At 30.1% G+C, this 18,065-nt stretch overlaps 3 protein-coding genes across 5 annotated transcripts; 2 read left to right on the top strand and 1 right to left on the bottom strand.

Moving 5' to 3' along the window:
- Positions 1-85: 85 nt before the first annotated feature.
- On the top strand, positions 86-1,698 carry LOC111428752 (anaphase-promoting complex subunit 10). Its single transcript, XM_023064416.2, has 4 exons — positions 86-271; positions 971-1,092; positions 1,147-1,383; positions 1,433-1,698. The coding sequence occupies exons 2-4, from the start codon at positions 999-1,001 to the stop codon at positions 1,642-1,644; spliced, it is 543 nt and encodes a 180-aa protein (XP_022920184.1). The 5' UTR covers positions 86-271; positions 971-998; the 3' UTR covers positions 1,645-1,698.
- A 61-nt stretch (positions 1,699-1,759) lies between these two features.
- Positions 1,760-16,929, top strand: LOC111428735 (closca). Of its 2 annotated transcripts, XM_071199791.1 has the most exons (10): positions 1,760-1,898; positions 1,957-2,091; positions 5,438-6,400; positions 6,450-7,717; positions 10,218-10,456; positions 10,513-11,985; positions 15,299-15,467; positions 15,520-15,964; positions 16,012-16,456; positions 16,507-16,929. In XM_071199791.1, the coding sequence occupies exons 1-10, from the start codon at positions 1,766-1,768 to the stop codon at positions 16,805-16,807; spliced, it is 5,571 nt and encodes a 1,856-aa protein (XP_071055892.1). In that variant the 5' UTR covers positions 1,760-1,765; the 3' UTR covers positions 16,808-16,929. The 2 variants fall into 2 exon arrangements, with proteins under 2 accessions (XP_071055892.1, XP_022920156.2); XM_023064388.2 differs by lacking the exons at positions 1,760-1,898; positions 1,957-2,091 and adding an exon at positions 3,698-4,001.
- LOC111428751 (RWD domain-containing protein 2A) lies at positions 2,084-17,096 on the bottom strand. Of its 2 annotated transcripts, none has more exons than XM_023064414.2 (2): positions 16,960-17,096; positions 2,084-2,934 (listed from the first exon to the last, which is right to left on the bottom strand). In XM_023064414.2, exon 2 carries the CDS (start codon positions 2,920-2,922, stop codon positions 2,104-2,106), a length of 819 nt encoding a protein of 272 aa, XP_022920182.1. In that variant the 5' UTR covers positions 2,923-2,934; positions 16,960-17,096; the 3' UTR covers positions 2,084-2,103. The 2 variants fall into 2 exon arrangements, with proteins under 2 accessions (XP_022920182.1, XP_022920183.1); XM_023064415.2 differs by lacking the exon at positions 16,960-17,096 and adding an exon at positions 16,621-16,710.
- Positions 17,097-18,065: the final 969 nt, after the last annotated feature.

Raw genomic sequence — 18,065 nt, 5'->3', positions numbered from 1 at the left:
TCGTGATTTTATTAATTCGTCATAACCTCACTTTTTCTGTTTAAATTAGATTGGAAAATACAAAATATGTTAGTATAATGAGTACTGTTGATCTTTTAAAGAATGAACGATCTGGGAATGTTCGAGAAATCGGGGGACAAGCAATTTGGAGCTTATCAACTTGTAAACTTGGTGATAAATGCTCTAAAATTTGGAGTAAATTTTTAAACTATGTTTATCGTTAAGGATTTGATGTGGAACAATTACGAGATGATGGAATAGATACATATTGGTAATCGGATAACTGCCACATTTAGTGAATATACTGTTTTAATTCTAGTGATAACACCAGATCTAGAACTATCACAATTCTAACTCTAGTTTTAGTCGCTAGACCTAGCACTGCATTAGTTCTAGATCTAGTATTATCACTAGAACGAACTCAGTTTTAGGTCTAGAGGCTAAGACTAGACCTAGTGTTATCACTAGAACTAACACAGCCCTAGGTCTAGTTTTAGTGGCTAAACCTAGGACTGTGTTAGTTCTAGATCTAGCGTTTTGTTTGACTTTAAAATTAACTTGGTTAACGTTAAAAGTTCCTTAACTAAATGATATAACTTAAATTCACTCATTATGGATAATGATTTACGTTCAACGGAGATATTTGTGAAATATATTCAAAAATTTAGTTATGGAAGGAAACTTAACCTCACTTTTTCTTTTAAATAATAATGTCAACTTCAAAACATTTTAAACGTTTCAAATTAATATGAACGCCATCTAGTTTAATTTCAAAAAATAATAAATTTATTAAATTTAATGTTATAATTTATTTATATTTTTTTGTAAGACTTTAAAATGATTTATTTTAATACAATAAGGAGTTGTCTTTAAATGAAACTTATTAAATTAAATTTGATTTATTATTTGAGTGCCATCTATTGGTGATTTTATTAATTTGTCATAACCTCACTTTTTCTGTTTAAATTAGATTGGAAAATACAAAATAAGTTAATATAATGAGTACTGTTGATCCTTTAAAGAATGAACGATCTGGGAATGTTCGGGAAGTCGGGGGACAAGCAATTTGGAGCTTATCAACATGTAAACCTGGTAATAAATGTTCTAAAATTTGGAGTAAATCTTTAAATTGTGTTTATTGCTAAGGATTTGGTGTTGAACAATTAAGAGATGATCGAATAGATACATATTGGCAATCGGATGGTCAACTGCCACATTTAGTGAATATACAATTCCAAAGAAAAACAACAATCAGCGACATTTATATTTATACCGATTATAAGCTTGATGAAAGTTATACTCCAAGTAGAATTTCAATACGTGTGGGTACTCATTTCAATGATTTACAAGAAATTGAAGTTATTATGTTAACAGAACCTTCTGGTGGGTGTTTTTAATGTTTTGATTTATTAAATAAGTTTAATTTTTTAAGGATGGGTTCACATTCCAATAAAAGATATTAAAGAACAACCAGTTCGTATGTTTATGATTCAAATAGCAGTTACAAGTAATCATCAAAATGGGAGGGATACTCATATGAGACAAATTAAAATTCACAGTCCCACAAATGGACAAGGATTTTCTATTGATAAGTGTAATAATTTCACTAGCTTAGAGTTTCAACAAGTTTCAACAATACGATAAATAAGAATATTTTTTTTTTAATTTTGTATTCATAAAAACTGGTTCTTGATAGAACACGTGTTTCCTTTTACACCATTTCAGTTCCATCCCTGTGCTCAAAACGAACGAGATAAAACGAAAAATGTTTAAATTCATCGCGTTTTTAAACCTACTTTTAGTGTTTAACACTAAATTAAAAAATGTTAAAGCTGGTGATAATGTGTTATTAGCTGAGAATTTGTTTGTTAATTTATATAGTGATCCCTATTTTAAAGGTAACTTAATTGTTTTAATATTAATTAGTTGTTAATTGTAAATGAGTTTTATTATTAGATGGAAAATTATCGAATTTTTCCAAGAAATACATCGATGATAAAGTGGAAACGTTTTTGGGTTTAATGCGACACAAAGATGGTTTCCAACATTCTTTGAGAAAAAGAAGTTTGAATGAAAAACGTGATTTTGATGGTAAGTTTTTTTTTATTGTTCGTTTTTATCGACACCAAATAAATCTTTAAATATATAAGCACATTGATATCGTTCCAAATATTTATAAAATTCCCCCATATCCATATGATTAGCGCGCATTCCATGATTTGTGAACGAAACCTCTTCGAAATTATTAAATTTTTTACTTTTTGCATCTTCGGTAACTTTACAAAAAATCCTTTTCCAATTCATCGATTTAATGCGAGACCACCACTCATCGCAATCTCCTTTAAAACCTTCAACGCAAATAACACCAGGTTTTCCAGCCATACAAAAACCGGTTATCCCTAAATCATTAGCTAAATTTAAAATTTCTTTACGTTTAGTTTTACTGTAAATGTGATGCGAATAAATCCAATATCGAATTAATTTATCTTCGCGAATTTTAATTTCTTTCTCTTCCACCTTTTCTTCTTCCTCGAAATAATTTAATCCTTCTTCTTGAAGCCACGAAACCGCGTTAAAAATACACGGTTCGCCAACGCATTTCGATAAATACTCGTTCAAATCTTTATTTAATTTCGTATGGAGAATCCTGTTGATTTTATTGTTTCTTACGAATACATCCGGTTCTATTTCCGGGTATTCGTGAGGAAGGTTTATGCACAATTCGTATTTATTTGTAGCGATTTCTAAATTTATTGTGAAATCGATAAATGGTGGGGTTTTATCAGTGGGATCATTTAAAAATTGTTTGATTTCTTCCAGTGCTTTTGGATCTTCTATTTTTAATTCTCCGGGATTAAACATTGATTGTAACATTTCCATTTCGGAAATTTGTGCGTCTAAATTTGCTTTTAACGATTCCATTTTTCTTTTTATCTAAAACAAAAAGGAATTTGATGTATATTACAATATTTATAAGAATATAATTGATTGATATTATTATAAGGGATAAATGTTGGAGTATGAGCTTCTTCTACAGTCTCTTTGTTAACACTATTATTCCCGTAACTCACTATCTGTTGCTGTTTTATTATTACTTTGCTCTGTGGTGATATAGTTGGATCAACAAAATTCACAAATGAACACAAAAAACTAGGAATATAACAAAAAATAAATGATTGGAGGGATAAATCATGATTCCGGACTTAATAGTATATTATTATACGAGCATATAATAATTTTTTTAAATACATTTTTGATTAAAGTTTAAACGTCAATGTGACACAAATTCAATGTTACCAACTGTAATCAACTTCACAACAATTTGTCAAAATTAAATGTCAATTTTATGAAACGTCATGTTTTTTTACAAAAATTTATTAATTTTTGCTTAAATCATAGGAAAAAAGGAATTTGTTTACGTTTTCTTAATGCCAAACCTTTAGAAAGGTAAAAAATTAAATAAAATTTACGTTTTTTAAAATTTTGACATTTCAAATAATTATTATTAGTCTGTCAAGTTGATTAACCGTGAGTAATGATAATGATTATTCACTCTGTGAAAAATGTCTTCCCCTTTATTTCAATAATAATATATTTATATTATTATATTATTATTACGTTACATTATATAACGATGAGAAGATAGTTACAAACGTATATTTTAAGTTTTAAGGCTTTTTTTCGGCAGATGGCGCTATCTCCTATACGTCTTAAAGTGACGTTTTTTGACGTTTCATTAAAAGAAATTTATTTAACTCATTTTGCATTAGAAATAAAACTAAAACTAGAAATTTTGAGGTTATGCCGTGCGTCATCTCAACTCTAAAATTTATAGTTTTATTTCTTATTCCATCCGCAGTAATGGTTGTGAAAAATGTCACTTGAAAAAGTGAGGTTAGGTTGGGTTGAAAAAGTACTTCGAAGACGTTGGTCGAGTTTACTTTTTGTGGCTGTTTCTTATGAATCGCTAATATGAAAGAAAATCTTCGAGGACACACTGAGTGAGTAAAATAAATTTTTTTTTAATGAAACGTTAAAAACTGTCACTTGGAAAAGTGAGGTTAGATTTAATTGGAAAAGTGAGGTTGGGACGAACAAAAATAACACATTTCCCAGCACAGTTTTAAGCTAATACGGCCGGTTTCGAAGACATCGGCCGCCCTCGAGAACACGAAATGTTCATTCTCACAAATGCGAGTAAAGATCCAACTCAATGTTTTAGCGCCCGCGATGACTGGGGGCGGCCGATGTCTTCGAAAACGCCCGTGTTAGTTTAAAGTTGTGCTAGAGAATGATGTTGAGGATTTTTAATCGCACTTTTCCAACACAACCTAACCTCAATTTTTCAAATGACATTTTTTTGACGTTTCATTAAAAAAATTTATTTTACTCACTCAGTTTTGGAAATAAAACTTAAAAGAAATTTGCGTCATAGAAGTTCGTTTTAGTCACTGGTACACGTTTTAAGTTATAAAAAAAATCAAATAGTAATTCGTGTTTATGGTGGTTCTAAATTAGGTTAAAATATTAGATATGATGAGAAGATAGGTACAAAGTTATATTTTAAGGTTTTTTTCGGCAGGTGGCGCTATCTCCTATGCGTCTTAAAGTGACATTTTTTTGACGTTTCATTAAAAGCAAATTTATTTAACTCATTTTGCGTTAGAAATAAAACTAAAACTAGAAATTTTGAGGTTATGCCGTGCGTCAAAGACTTTTGCTATTTTTATATTGATGTACTATTTGTTTAGGAATTCGTATTGGTAAGTATTTTGCTTCATTGTTCTAAAATGTTTTATGCCATAATTCATTCTAAATATATCGGGCATCTTTACTCCTTTCTTGTATCCTTGCTAATATCTTTAGGAATACTCTTCTATCCCACTCCCTATTTTCAGTATTTTCGCTATACCATTTCGCCAAATTTTCAATAGTTTTAATAATTATGTTCGAGTCTTCTATGATGTTATTAAGAATGAATTTTGTATCTTATCACATTTTTATACAATAATGATATTTTTGGGTCACTACACCACTTTGCTGAACACAATGATTTAATCATGTTTTGTCCAATTGTAATATTTTTACTAGCAACATTGATTGAAATTCTTTTGTAACTGGTTATTAAATTTCTCTTTGCGTTTTCTGGCATGTTCTTTATCATTGAATATGTTATGGTATCATTTTTTTGCCGTAAATAACATTTCTGAATTCCTCTAATCTTATGGGGTCTATGATATCTGATTGTTTATCGATTGTATATTTTGTATTCAGGACTTCTCTCTCTTCTGGTACATACAGAGGACACATTTCATTGGGCTTCTTAAATACTGTATTATTATACATATATCTTTATAGTTTTCCATCTTATCACCAATTTCTACAATTTAGTTTCTATTTTCTAGATAACTAATTTTATATTTTCCTACTTTTTCAGATTTTTACATTTTAGAAGATTTTAAACCACTAAATACTTGGAATAAAACATTCCTCGATACAATTCTTTTTGGAAATAACAAAAACGCTGATTATTTCTATTTTGCAAGTTTAGAACAAACCGAAAACGATGAAACAAAATTGGAGCTTTCGCTTTATAATAATAACTCATTTAATTCCATTTTCGAAGAAACGATTGTGGCGAATAAATTATTCTCAGTGTCGAATCGAGATGGAACTTTTTTAATTGTTAGTGAGCCGTTTAAAATTTATGTGTATGAAATTAAAGGTGAAAACATCCGGAGATTGCAAACGTTGGAAATCGATTCGATAAGCGATATATCTTTGTGGAATAATAAATATGGGTTTTTTATGGGTGTATCAACGAATAAAACGCGACTTGGTGTTTGTAAAGTTTATAAATGGTTTGGGAGACATTTTGATCTTGTGGATGAGCTTCAAAGTGTTGGGGCTTCGAGTATTGGAGCTTTCACGATCGGTTCTAATGAATTTATTGTTGTTGGGAATCAAATGAATGAGTTTCAACAAAAAGAAATGTTTTCTTATGTTTATAAATATGATTTGGAGTCGGAAAGTTACGAAATTAACCAAAAACTCGCTACTTATGGCGTTAAAAAAATACGATTTGTTAATTTTATGAAAGAAAATTTTTTGGTTGTTGTTAATTCCCAAAAAGATGATGTTAAAAACTTTCACACTGTTGTTATTTATAAATTCATCGATGATTATTTTATGCCATATGAAGGTTTTGAGTTGGAGGAACCCAACGATGTTTTTCTCATCTCAGAACCCAACCGAAATAATTTATTAGGAATTTTTAGCCAAAATAAAAAAACTTTGGTGATTTATTCTTACGATGGATGGATTTTTAAAAAAATAAAATCAAAGAATTTAGAAGCAACCTCGTTAAAAGTCACAAAATTTTCCAATCAAACCGTTTTAAGTACGATTAATTTCATTTTTGACTTTTTAATTAAATCGTTTTTTTTTAGTAACTCAAGAACAAACCCAATTAATAATTTATAACCTAACATTTACAAAAGAAACGACTTTTAAAAACGTTGAAGATGATTTATTGAATTGGTGCCAAACTCAAATCAACGTTAAAGCCCCAATAAAGAAAAAAATTCAAGAAGTAACTTCCGGATCGACCCCAACTGAAACTGATGCAGCTAGAACTTCAAATAAAATGAAAAATTATCGTTTCAATAACAACGAAGATATCTTCGATTCCCTTGAATTAGAGTTATCGAAAGAATTGGAGAAACTAAACGATATATCAAAAACGATCGAAATAAATCAAAACGAATTAATTATTAAAACCGATTTAATCGTTGATGAATTAATTATAAACGGGGCGATCAATATGAACGAGTTAAAATCGAACGAGATTAATAACGAGTTAATTGAACCGATTTTAAACGATTTAATTGATTTAAATGTTTTAAGCAACTTAGAAAAATTTCAATTTGAAAATGTTTTAATCGAAGATAGTCCAAACTTTTTAAACGGAAACAACAAAAACGATTTATTAGATTACAACAAATTAGAAGGTTTAAAAAATATCGAAATTAAAAATGTTTCAGTTGAAAATATCAACGTAATTAATATAAACGATATTAATTTACTTAATTTATTAATTAATGCCGAAAATCAAACCTTTAATAAACACCTTGAAATTAATAACTTAAAAGGAAATAACATAAACATTTTAAGCGATATAAACAACAATAAATGTTCGTTTAAAGTGAACCAATTAAATCAATTAAACGTTGAAGACTTAAAACTCGATTACCTCAACGATATTGACGCTAAAAAATTAATAAAAAATGAAAATTTAACTAAATTATTTGTCGATACTTTAATTTCAAAAACAATCAATATTAAAAACAATTCCTCAATAGATAATCTCGTTAATATTGCGAATAACGAATTTAAATTCGTTTCTTTGAATTTTAACGATGTCGAAATGAACGATTTAGAAATTATCGAAAATTTAAATGAAATTAATGTTATTGATGGTAAATTAGATGTTAATATCAAACAAGATTTTTCTTTAAATAACGAAACGATTGTTTTTATTGATGGATCGTATGAAATTAAGGATGATTTCGATTTAAATGGGAATTTAAATGTTCGAAGTGTTGATGTAAAAAATATTAAAACGAAACGATCGATTTTTGGACTTGGCGATCTTGAAAAAGCTTTTAAACTTAATGAAATTGTTATTAATGAGACGGTTTATTTTAATAATATTGAGGTAAGTTGAAATATATTGGATAATAATTTAATGCTGAATAATAACTAAAATTAGAACTAATACTAAATCTAGAACTAGAAACTTAATATTTATAGTTCCTGTTCTAGGTTCACTATTTTCTATCTCGTACTTTGCTTATCTCGCATTTTTAGACTTTCTTCAACCTGGTCCTTATATCTGCTGCCAAGTCTGCCTCTCTTATGGGTTCCAAAAACTGTTTGGCGGAACATTTGCTTTGGGGGTTCTTTGCCATCCATCCTTTCTAGCTGGCCGGCCACCTTAACCTATTGATTTTGATGTTGTAATACAATGTCCATAATACATCTTGTATTATGTTTATTTCTGTTTTTTCATCGTTTCCAGTTCAAACTTTTCTAAGATGTGATTACTACCTGGAAAAGCAATTGATGGATTGTTTGGACATAATTTACTTTCTAATCATTTCCTGGTAGCATATAATTTTCTGTCAGCAATGCCAAGTCTTCTATTATTAGTATTTAGTCTTCTCCAAAAAGTATTTTATCTTTTACAACCAGTATTTGGTCTTCTGTAAGCAGTACTTAGTACTGCGTAAAGGTGGCTACACACGTAACTGCAAACTTGACAGGTATGCATAATCAATCTTTTTGTACAAGTATGCTTTAGCGTATGTAGGATAATTTTGCACAAACGTTTTGTTTGTGCAATCCGCTTGATGATGGATTGAATTTTAATCACGCAAGCTTGCGCAAGCGAAACCGCACGTGTGTACCAAGCACACTGCTTGACGTGTGGGATTTCTCCCTACGTGTAGGGATTTTACAACCTAAAAATGGCGTAGGGAGGTTTTCTTTAATTTATGAAATATGTAGGGATATTTGCCAATAATTGTAGGGGTTGCAATCTGAGATCCCACATCGCATTTAAATAGAGAGCATGAGAGTTAAATAAGTTTAGAATTGAGATTCTAACCTCACTAGTCCAAACGCAAACTAGCGCTTGTTCAAGCATACTTGTATCGTGTGGTGTCGAAGGTAAATTTTACATGCTTGTACAAAAAGATTGATCATGCATGCTTGCCAAGTTTGCAGTTCCTTTAGCATTTAATCCTGTTCCAGCAATACCAAGTTTTCTGCAAGCAATATTTAGTCTTCTACAAGCATTAAGTAACCTTCTGTTATGTCTAACCCTGTGCCAGTAGTACCTCTTCTTTTCCCACCAGTGTCTTGTCCGCTGTAAGTGACTAGTCTAAAATACTATAATAGTATTTTCTAGATATTCTAGTATTTGATCTAAAAGAGGGAGGAAGTTATACTGTCCGCGATGCCATGAAATAAAACTCATGTCTGAGATGGTTATGCACAACATTTTTCTCGTACTCCAAGTGTCCCACCGTCTAGCTCTCCATCCATGTGGTGTCTTATCTTTGCTGGTCTGTCTCCTGTTATTCCAATCATGCTATGCTCTCTGCTTTTTCATGCAATTTTTATGTGTCGTACTATGTCTGCATCATCTATGAGCTGGTCCAATTCATTGTTATTCACCACATTCCAACACCATCTCGTATCGATACGACTAATAACGGCTAAACCCGACTAATTCTAGTACTAGAATGAACAGTTGACCTAGAACTAGAAACATTCGGGTTTAGCCGAACGTCCCTTAAGACGGCTAAACCCGAATGTTTCTAGTTCTAGGTCTAATGTTAGTTCTAGTGACAGTGCAAGTGTAAAACTAATAGAACTAGTTCGGGTTTAGCCGCACGTCTCTCAAGGCGGCTAAACCCGAATGATTCTAATTCTAGGTCTTGTACTAGTTCTAGTGATGGTGTAAAACTAGAACTAACACTAGTCCTAGAACTAGAAACATTCGGATTTAGCCGCACATCTCTCAAGACGGCTAAACCCGAATGATTCTAGTTCTAAGTCATGTGTTGGTTCTAATGATGGTGTAAAACTAGAACTAACACTAGACCTGGAACTAGAAACATTCGGATTTAGCCGCACGTCTCTCAAGACGACTAATCCCGAATGATTCTAGTTCTAGGTCTTGTATTAATTCTAGTGATAGTGTAAAACTAGAACTAACACTAGACCTAGAAACGTTCGGGTTTAGCAGTCTTAAGACACGAACGGCTAAACCCGAATGATTCTAGTTTTAGTGTTATTTAGTGTATAAACTAACACTAGCACTAGAATTAACACTTGACTTAGAACTAGAAACATTCGGATTTAGCTGAACGTCTCTTAAGACGGCTAAACTCGAATGTTTCTAGTTCTAGCTCTAATGTTAGTTCTAGTGACAGTACAAGTGTAAAACTAGAACTAACACTATACCTGGAACTAGAAACATTTGGGTTTAGCCGCACGTCTCTAAAGACGGCTAAACCCGAATGATAACGAATATAAGTAACAGTGCTAGTGTAAAACTATTATTATTATTATTGTTTTAAGAGACATACGGGTTTAGCTGTACGTCTCTAAACATAACGTATTAATTTTAATTAAAACTTTTATTTTAGATTGAAAATATAAACACCTCCTTTATAAACAACATCTCAACAAATGATTTAAAAAATAACCAAAATTGTTCCATATCCGGATTAAAAATAATTAATTCTGATCTAATTATAAATGAAAATTCAAAAATAAAAAAAATTAATGGATTTCATTTGGAGGAATTCGATAAAACCGTTTTGACTGTTAATGGAGATCAAATTTTAAATGGAGATTATTTTGTACATAAATTAACATCAGATAGGTAAAAATAATTTAAATTAATTAATTGTCTCATATTAATAATTTCTTGGTAATTAGCATCCAATCCCAAAATATTTTGATCGGAAATACACCTTGGTCTACAATCTCCGAAAGCACAACGAAAATAAACGTCACAATCCATTTAGATTCATTAGAACTCAAAAAATCTTTCATCGAAAATTTAACAACGACGAATTTAAATGATATAAATCTAAAAAATCTTTTTGATTCACTTTTAAATGATTCAAATTTATCGGGGGATATCACCTTTAACAGTGTTTACGCAAAAAATGTTACGAGCAAAAATCATTTTGATACTCAAATAATACCTGGTTTAATCAACAAGATTAGAAGCAATTATAAGATTGAAACCGATTTGGATTTAGACGAAATTAACGTTGAAAATGTAAACGTAAAAGGATTTATTAACGATATTAACGCGGATTCTTTCAAAAAACTTTGGTTACAAGATGCTGATGAGCATCTTTTTGAAAATGAAGAAACATTAAATAATGTGACAATCTTAGGAAAAGGTGAAATTAAAGGAAGACTCAATGATTTTGATTTAGAAGAATTATTTGAGAGTATTGTTAAAATCGATGAAAATCATCAATTCGATGATGTTACTTTTGAAGATCGATTAATTGCGCTTAATTTAATTAATCTACAAGGAAATATTGTTGGTTTAGATTTAGATTCAGCTATAACAGTACGAGAAACACAACAAGAAATATCGGGATTAAAAATTTTTGAATCCCCACTTATCATTAATGGATCATTAAATTTCGACGGCGAAATAAACGGGGTGAAACTCGAAAATATCTGCGAGATTTTATCCAAAGAAAAAGTTTATAACCTTATTATAAACGGCAACGCTAATTTTACAAAAGGTCCAAATATCGAAACGATCAACAATAAATCTTTAATCCATCTTTTAAATAACGTTTGGTTTAAAAATCGTCCAACCCAATTAAACGGTTACTTTAAATTCGTAAACGTTTCCTTTCAAAGCGACGTCAAAATTAAAGGAAATTTCAACGAAATCAACTTAAAAAATTTAATTAATAATTATTTCAGCATAACCAAAAATCAAACCATTTCAAGCCATCTTGATTTCACGAAAGGCCTCAATTTCTTTAAAAATTTAACCGCCGAAGAAATACTTTTAGCCGGTTCAATCTCCGGCGTTCGTTTAAAAGATATAATCGGAAAAGCCCTTTTAGATGGTTACACCCAAGTTTTTGACGAAACTTTTTATGGGGACAAAATCGTTGTGGATGAATTAAACGGAGAGTTCTTATTAAACGATTTAGATCTACAAAAACAAATAATGAGATACGATTTGGAAACATTTGTGGAAGGGAGGAAAGAATTTTTGAATTTAACAGTTCAAAATTTGGTTGTATCTAAAGATTCTTTAATTCAGAATGTTAATTTTACGAAATGGGTTGAGGAAGCTGTTATGAAAGATGGGGGGAAATTAGAACAATGTATATTTGAGGATGATGTTAGTTTTAAAAAACAGTTAAGGTAAGATTTATTTAAATTGAATAATTTTGTATATGTTGTCTGAAAAACCGAGGCAGCTATGCTGCCGAGGCAATGGCTCAAATATTACAATTCAATAAGTAAGGGTTCCTATACAACGGTAATGTATCATTAAAAACCGAGGCAGCTATGCTGCCGAGGCAGTGGCTCAAATATTATAATTCAATAAGTAAAGGTTCCTATACAACGGTAATGTATCATTAAAAACCGAGGCAGCTATGCTGCCGAGGCAGTGGCTCAAATGTTATAATTCAATAAGTAAAGGTTCCTATACAACGGTAATGTATCATTAAAAACCGAGGCAGCTATGCTGCCGAGGCAGTGGCTCAAATATTATAATTCAATAAGTAAAGGTTCCTATACAACGGTAATGTATTATTAAAAACCGAGGCAGCTATGCTGCCGAGGCAGTGATTCCAGTATTATAATGCAATAAGTACAGGTTCCTATACAACGGTAACGTATTATTAAAAACCGAGGCAGCTATGCTGCTGAGGTAGTGGCTAAAGTGTTATAATGCGATAAGGAAAGGTTTCTATGCAACGTTAACGTATCATCAAAAACCGAGGCAGCTATGCTGCCGAGGCAGTTACCCAAATATTACAATTCAATAAGTAAAGGTTCCTATACAACGGTAATGTATTATTGAAAACCGAGGCAGCTATGCTGCCGAGGCAGTGACTCAAGTATTATAATGCAATAAGTAAAGGTTTCTATACAACGGTAATATATCATCAAAAACCGAAGCAGCTATGCTGCCGAGGCAGTGACCCAAATATTACAATTCAATAAGTAAAGGTTTCTATGCAACGTTAATGTATCTTCAAAAATCGAGGTAGTGGCTCGAATATTACAATGCAATAAGTAAAGGATTTTTTTTATTACTAATATTGGGCGCGGTCAGCGGACACAGCAGCTGAGTAGCTGAGCCACATCAGATTTCTGAACGGCATCGCTGGTTTACCGCTGAAACTCAGCGATGGCCGTTTTTAACAGCGCTTTGGTTTGACGTTTAAATGAAAGTGACAGAAAGTGGGTGAAGTCGTGAAGTGAGGTTAATATATTGAGGATAACTTTGTGTGATGTTATTAGCAAGGTTATCCAATGCCATTAAGATATTCATATCTAAATCATCATCGTTTAAAAAATAATCCACTACCAAACGTTTATTACGATTTGTATCGACCATTTTTAGCAAACGCGTATAATACGGGACTTAACTAATCTAATACTGTCAACCAAGACAGTTTAGACATTTAATGCATAATACGTCAAAAACATGATGTGTAGAAATACCGTACAGCGACCAGAAACATGCTGCTTATCATCATACTCATCACAAAAGCTGCTTTTTTACATCAGCTGTGTCCGCTGACCGCGCCCATTATTACTAATATATATATGTATTAGTAAGCCGAAATAGCGAAGTCTTAGAGGCAGCGATTTAAGTGTACTTAATAATAAGTAAAGGTTTCTATACTGCATTAACCTACTATCAAAAACCGAGTCAGCTATGTTGTCGAGGCAGTGGCTGAAGTATTATAAAATAATAAGTAAAAGTTTTTACTTTTATATGTACAGGGTGAGCAAATTTGGGTGTTATTATAGGCTATCTCAGAAACTATAAGAGATACGAAAAAAGTAGGTGCCATGTATCGGTCTCTTTTTCCAAGATTAATCTAATCCCGCAAAGACCAAACCTCTATCTTCTTTTGTTTTTAAGTTATAGCCAAAAAGTCAAATATCCGCTGTTTCAAAAAATGCTCATATTCCGTTTATTTTTGAAATTAATACATTCTTAAGACATTTTTTTTGAGTAGAATATACTGCCGTTGAAGAATTTTAAGCATAGCTGATAATTTTTGAGATATAACATAAAGTGGTCTTCTATCTGACATATTTTTGAATGATTTAGAACATAAGATCTTAAGTAACGACAACACCAACAACAACAAAAACATTGTATTATGGCGTAGATATATGGACGATATTCTAGTTATCTGGGATAATAACAACAACATAAACACAATAGAGCATTTTCATAAATACATAAACACTTTACTTAAAAATATGAAATTTACACTTGAGTTAGAAAACAATAATCAACTAAACTTCTTAGATTTGACTTTGATCAATAAAAATGAAGATATTCAATTTAAAATTTATAGAAAACATACACAAACAGACACTATTATCTATTATACCTTATAATTCGTTTTATCATAATTCTTACAAATATTCAGCTTTTAGAGCATACATACACAGATATCTTAACACTCCTTTAATACCTATAGAAAAAACTTATGAAATAAATACTACTAAAAAAATAGCTCAAAATAACAATTTTCCACATAACTTCATTGATATATTAATTAACAAAATAAATTTCAAACAACAAATTATCACCTCCACTAGTCTACAAAATATCAACACTTACAATCAAATTTTAACTCCGCTACCCAGTTTATGATCCCTAACCTTCCTCTATCTCACCCAATTTCAAAAGAAAAGGATGCTAATATGAAAAAACTTCTAAATCTTATGTTTGGGGAAAATTGGGAAAATACTACAGAAGATTTCATTCATTGATACCCAACTGTTCTAACCTTACAACCAGTAAGTTTAGTAGAAGAACATGACATAGTCTGTGACTGTTTAGTTCCTGAAGTTGTTGTTCATATTTAATTGTTCACTAATTAATACGTTTCTTGTGTTTTAAATAAACAAACTTTATCTACTAATCATTTTTTATTGGTGAACAAAGTCAGGGTTTTTATTCGTTGGTACAAAACCAACTTTATTCTGTCATATTCGTGCAAAACCATATAGCAATTAGGTAGTATTTACTCGAACCCGCCTACTATAATCAAAATTTTGAACTTTAGCGCCTACTATTTTGGAATTGAAAATTAACGCTTCTTTTCCGCAAATACACCATAACATCATACAGCTAAAAATATGCTCTTTTTAGTAACATCATAATCAACTATAGTTTGTATTTAAAAAATACAATTTTGTGTTGTATCTCAAAAATCATCAAGTAGTTTTCTTCATTCTAGTTCAAAAAGTATCTTGAGAACATATCAACCTCATTTCTCTAATTTCAAAAATAAACGAAATATGAGCATTTCTTGATATCGCGAAAATTTTAATACTAACCTTACCCAATATTCTTTCTTAGGTTCATTGACATTTGTAAACAAAACATGTTATGTAAATATGTTATGTTTGAACTCGTTTCAAAAGAAATTTTAGACTTTAACAAAAATTAGAACTAAAATTTTTTTGATTTTAGCGTTATTGGAAATGTTAATGGAAAAAAATTCAACAACCAAACTGTTCTTATTAACAATTTAAACCAAACAATACTTGGAAAGATTGTTTTAGAATCAAACGCAACTTTTACCGAATTAGAATTAAAACATCTAAATGGCGTTGATTTCGAGTTGTTCTTAAAAGAAATTGTAAGTCATTTTTAATACAATTTAAATTAATTTTTTGATTTTTTACTTTTAGGTTCAACTCAACGAGAATACAAAAATTAACTCAAAAATCGCTTTTAACTCTTTACTAAGCACCGATAACTTAGAAATTAAAAAATTATATAATCAAGTTAATATTGGGGATTTATTAACAAACATAACATCGTTTAACTTTGATAATTTCGATACCGATTATAACCAACTGGTTAATATTTCGAGGCAACTCCAATATTCTTTAGATAGTACACAAAAATATCTTCATCATTACGAGCTAATTCGAGGATTTAATAACGTTATTCACTTCGAATTATTTAATAATCTTTTAATCTTAACAGATACCAATCATATTTATTTATATGGTTGGGATTCATTAAAAAATACGTTTGTTTTAATTAAAGATTTTGAACACAATGTTATATTTATCGGAAAAATTTTAATTGGGGATCAATCTTATTTATATTCACAATACCATCAATTTGGTAAGTTAAAATTTTTCGTTTTTCAATCTAATTTTTTTTAATTACAGCTGATATAAGTAAATTAACTGAAGAAAACGAATTTGAAATAGTTGAAAAATTAATTATAACAAATACAAATTCAATTTATAACTTAAAAATAGCCGAAAAAAATATTTATTGTTCCCTTTTTTCGTCTCATTACAATTCTGAATTATATTGTAAAGAAAAAGATCAATTTCAACAAAAACAAACGTTTAAGTCAATCGAAAAGGCTTCTTCTCTTATTATGAATGGTGAAACATTTTTAATAACATCAAATTCTCAAAGAACTGATAATTTCGTCACGATACTTCAATATAATAAAGATTTCAGCCGCTTTGTTACAATTCAACGTATTTATATAGTTTCCCCTTGTAGTATTACATCTATTTCTTATAAACAAGCTCATTATTTAGCAATCGCATCAAGCCACATTGAGGATGCTATTTATTCAGGATCGGTTCACATCAAATGGTAACACAAACAAAATTAATCAAAAATCTTGATTTTAATTTTTATTTTAGGTTCCATCCTAATATAGAAATGTTTGTTTCTTATCAATCAATCGATATAAATTCCCCGATACAAGTCGAATTTGCGATTTTACCGTCAAAAGAATTGGTTCTTTATGTTCTTACCAGATCTGGATCACTTTTAATTTACGAACATGAAGGCGAATTTGGATTTAATTTAAAACACAGCGTGAATACGAACGCGAAAAGTTTTAAACTGGGTGAAATGCACGGCGAACATTTAGTTCTTGCATCAGGTTTGAATCAAATGAAGGTTGTTAGAGGGATTTTTAAAAACAACTTTTACGGGTGAGGTAATTCTATGAGAAGTTTCATGTCGCCTTTTTTCTATTATTGTTGTGTTTTTGTGATAAATTGTTAGAAAAAATTGTGGATTGTTAAATTTTTGAAATAAAGCTCCAATTTTTAATGTTACTAAGTTATTAATAAATAAAAAAAACTTACCCTTTATTAATCAACAATTAATTAGTTCATAATTTCTTAAAATTCGGTAAAGTAACAGATGTTATTCAATATTTTTCTTTTTGAGGTTATGGCTTTGTTTATATCCATGTTTTGACGTTTATAATCTTAAAACAACCTTTTTTATCGATTATACTCAACTTCAATAGCTCATTCATAGATGGCATTAAAGAGTACTATTAATTTAAAAATTTTTTTTTATTAAATTTTGTATTAAAAAATAATAAATAATTAAAATGTTCTCTCCAAAAAGGTTGGAAATTAATGATATCAAAGATTTATAAAATCGTAATGAATTTGACGTTTATCGAAAGTGAGGTTAAGATAAGAAATGTTGTTAAAAGTGTTCTTTACGAAACGATTGCAAATTAAGACATGAATCGTTTTCTAGTTGTTTGAAACTAGATTATAACAAATTTAAAGTTTAAAACAATTTTTGTAACAAAAATATTTAAAAATTACGGATTCGAATTTTTGACGTTTTTAAAAGTGAGGTTAAGATAAAAAATGTTCTCTTAAAAACGGTTGGAGATTAAGTCAAGAAACTTTTTGAAGATATTAAGGAATGATTGAGGTTTGTTTATAACGTGTTTTAAGTTTTGAAAATAAACAATTTTAGCAATAAAAATATATCAAAATTTCCGATTTGACGTTTATCGAAAGTGAGGTTAAGATAAGAAATGTTCTCTCAAAAACGGTTAGAAACTAAGTCATGAAACTTTTTGAAGATATTAAGGAAGGATTGAGGTTTGTTTATAACATATTTTAAGTTTTGAAAATAAATAAGTTTAGTAATAAAAATATATCGAAATTTCCGATTTGAATTTGACGTTTATCGAAAGTGAGGTTAAGATAAGAAATGTTCTCTCAAAAGCGATTAGAAACTAAGTTATGAAACTTTCTTTAGATATTAAGGAAGGTTTAACTTTAGGTTATACAATTTTTGACGATTTGGGTGTAAATTGTTACAAGAAGTAACTTTTTATCGATAACAATTAACTTTAGCCTTTCTTCAAGGTCTATAGAACATAAGGTTACCCAATACCGATTCTCCTCCTCTGAGAGGCAAGGTGGGTCAGTGACGTAGC

The sequence above is a fragment of the Onthophagus taurus genome, chromosome 11, assembly GCF_036711975.1.
Source record: "Onthophagus taurus isolate NC chromosome 11, IU_Otau_3.0, whole genome shotgun sequence".
NCBI classification, from domain to species: Eukaryota; Metazoa; Arthropoda; class Insecta; order Coleoptera; family Scarabaeidae; genus Onthophagus; species Onthophagus taurus.
Note: the sequence above shows the minus strand (reverse complement) of the source record. Positions and strands in the feature narration are given on the sequence as shown.

Coding starts and splice junctions, on each gene's coding strand:
- LOC111428752 (XM_023064416.2), top strand. CDS start 999: ATGAGTACTGTTGATCCTTTAAAGAATGAACGATCTGGGAATGTTCGG. Junction 1,093..1,146: donor CTTATCAACATGTAAACCTG/GTAATAAATGTT, acceptor TTTATTGCTAAG/GATTTGGTGTTGAACAATTA. Junction 1,384..1,432: donor TATGTTAACAGAACCTTCTG/GTGGGTGTTTTT, acceptor TAATTTTTTAAG/GATGGGTTCACATTCCAATA.
- LOC111428735 (XM_071199791.1), top strand. CDS start 1,766: ATGTTTAAATTCATCGCGTTTTTAAACCTACTTTTAGTGTTTAACACT. Junction 1,899..1,956: donor TAGTGATCCCTATTTTAAAG/GTAACTTAATTG, acceptor TTTTATTATTAG/ATGGAAAATTATCGAATTTT. Junction 6,401..6,449: donor TTCCAATCAAACCGTTTTAA/GTACGATTAATT, acceptor GTTTTTTTTTAG/TAACTCAAGAACAAACCCAA.
- LOC111428751 (XM_023064414.2), bottom strand. CDS start 2,922: ATGGAATCGTTAAAAGCAAATTTAGACGCACAAATTTCCGAAATGGAA.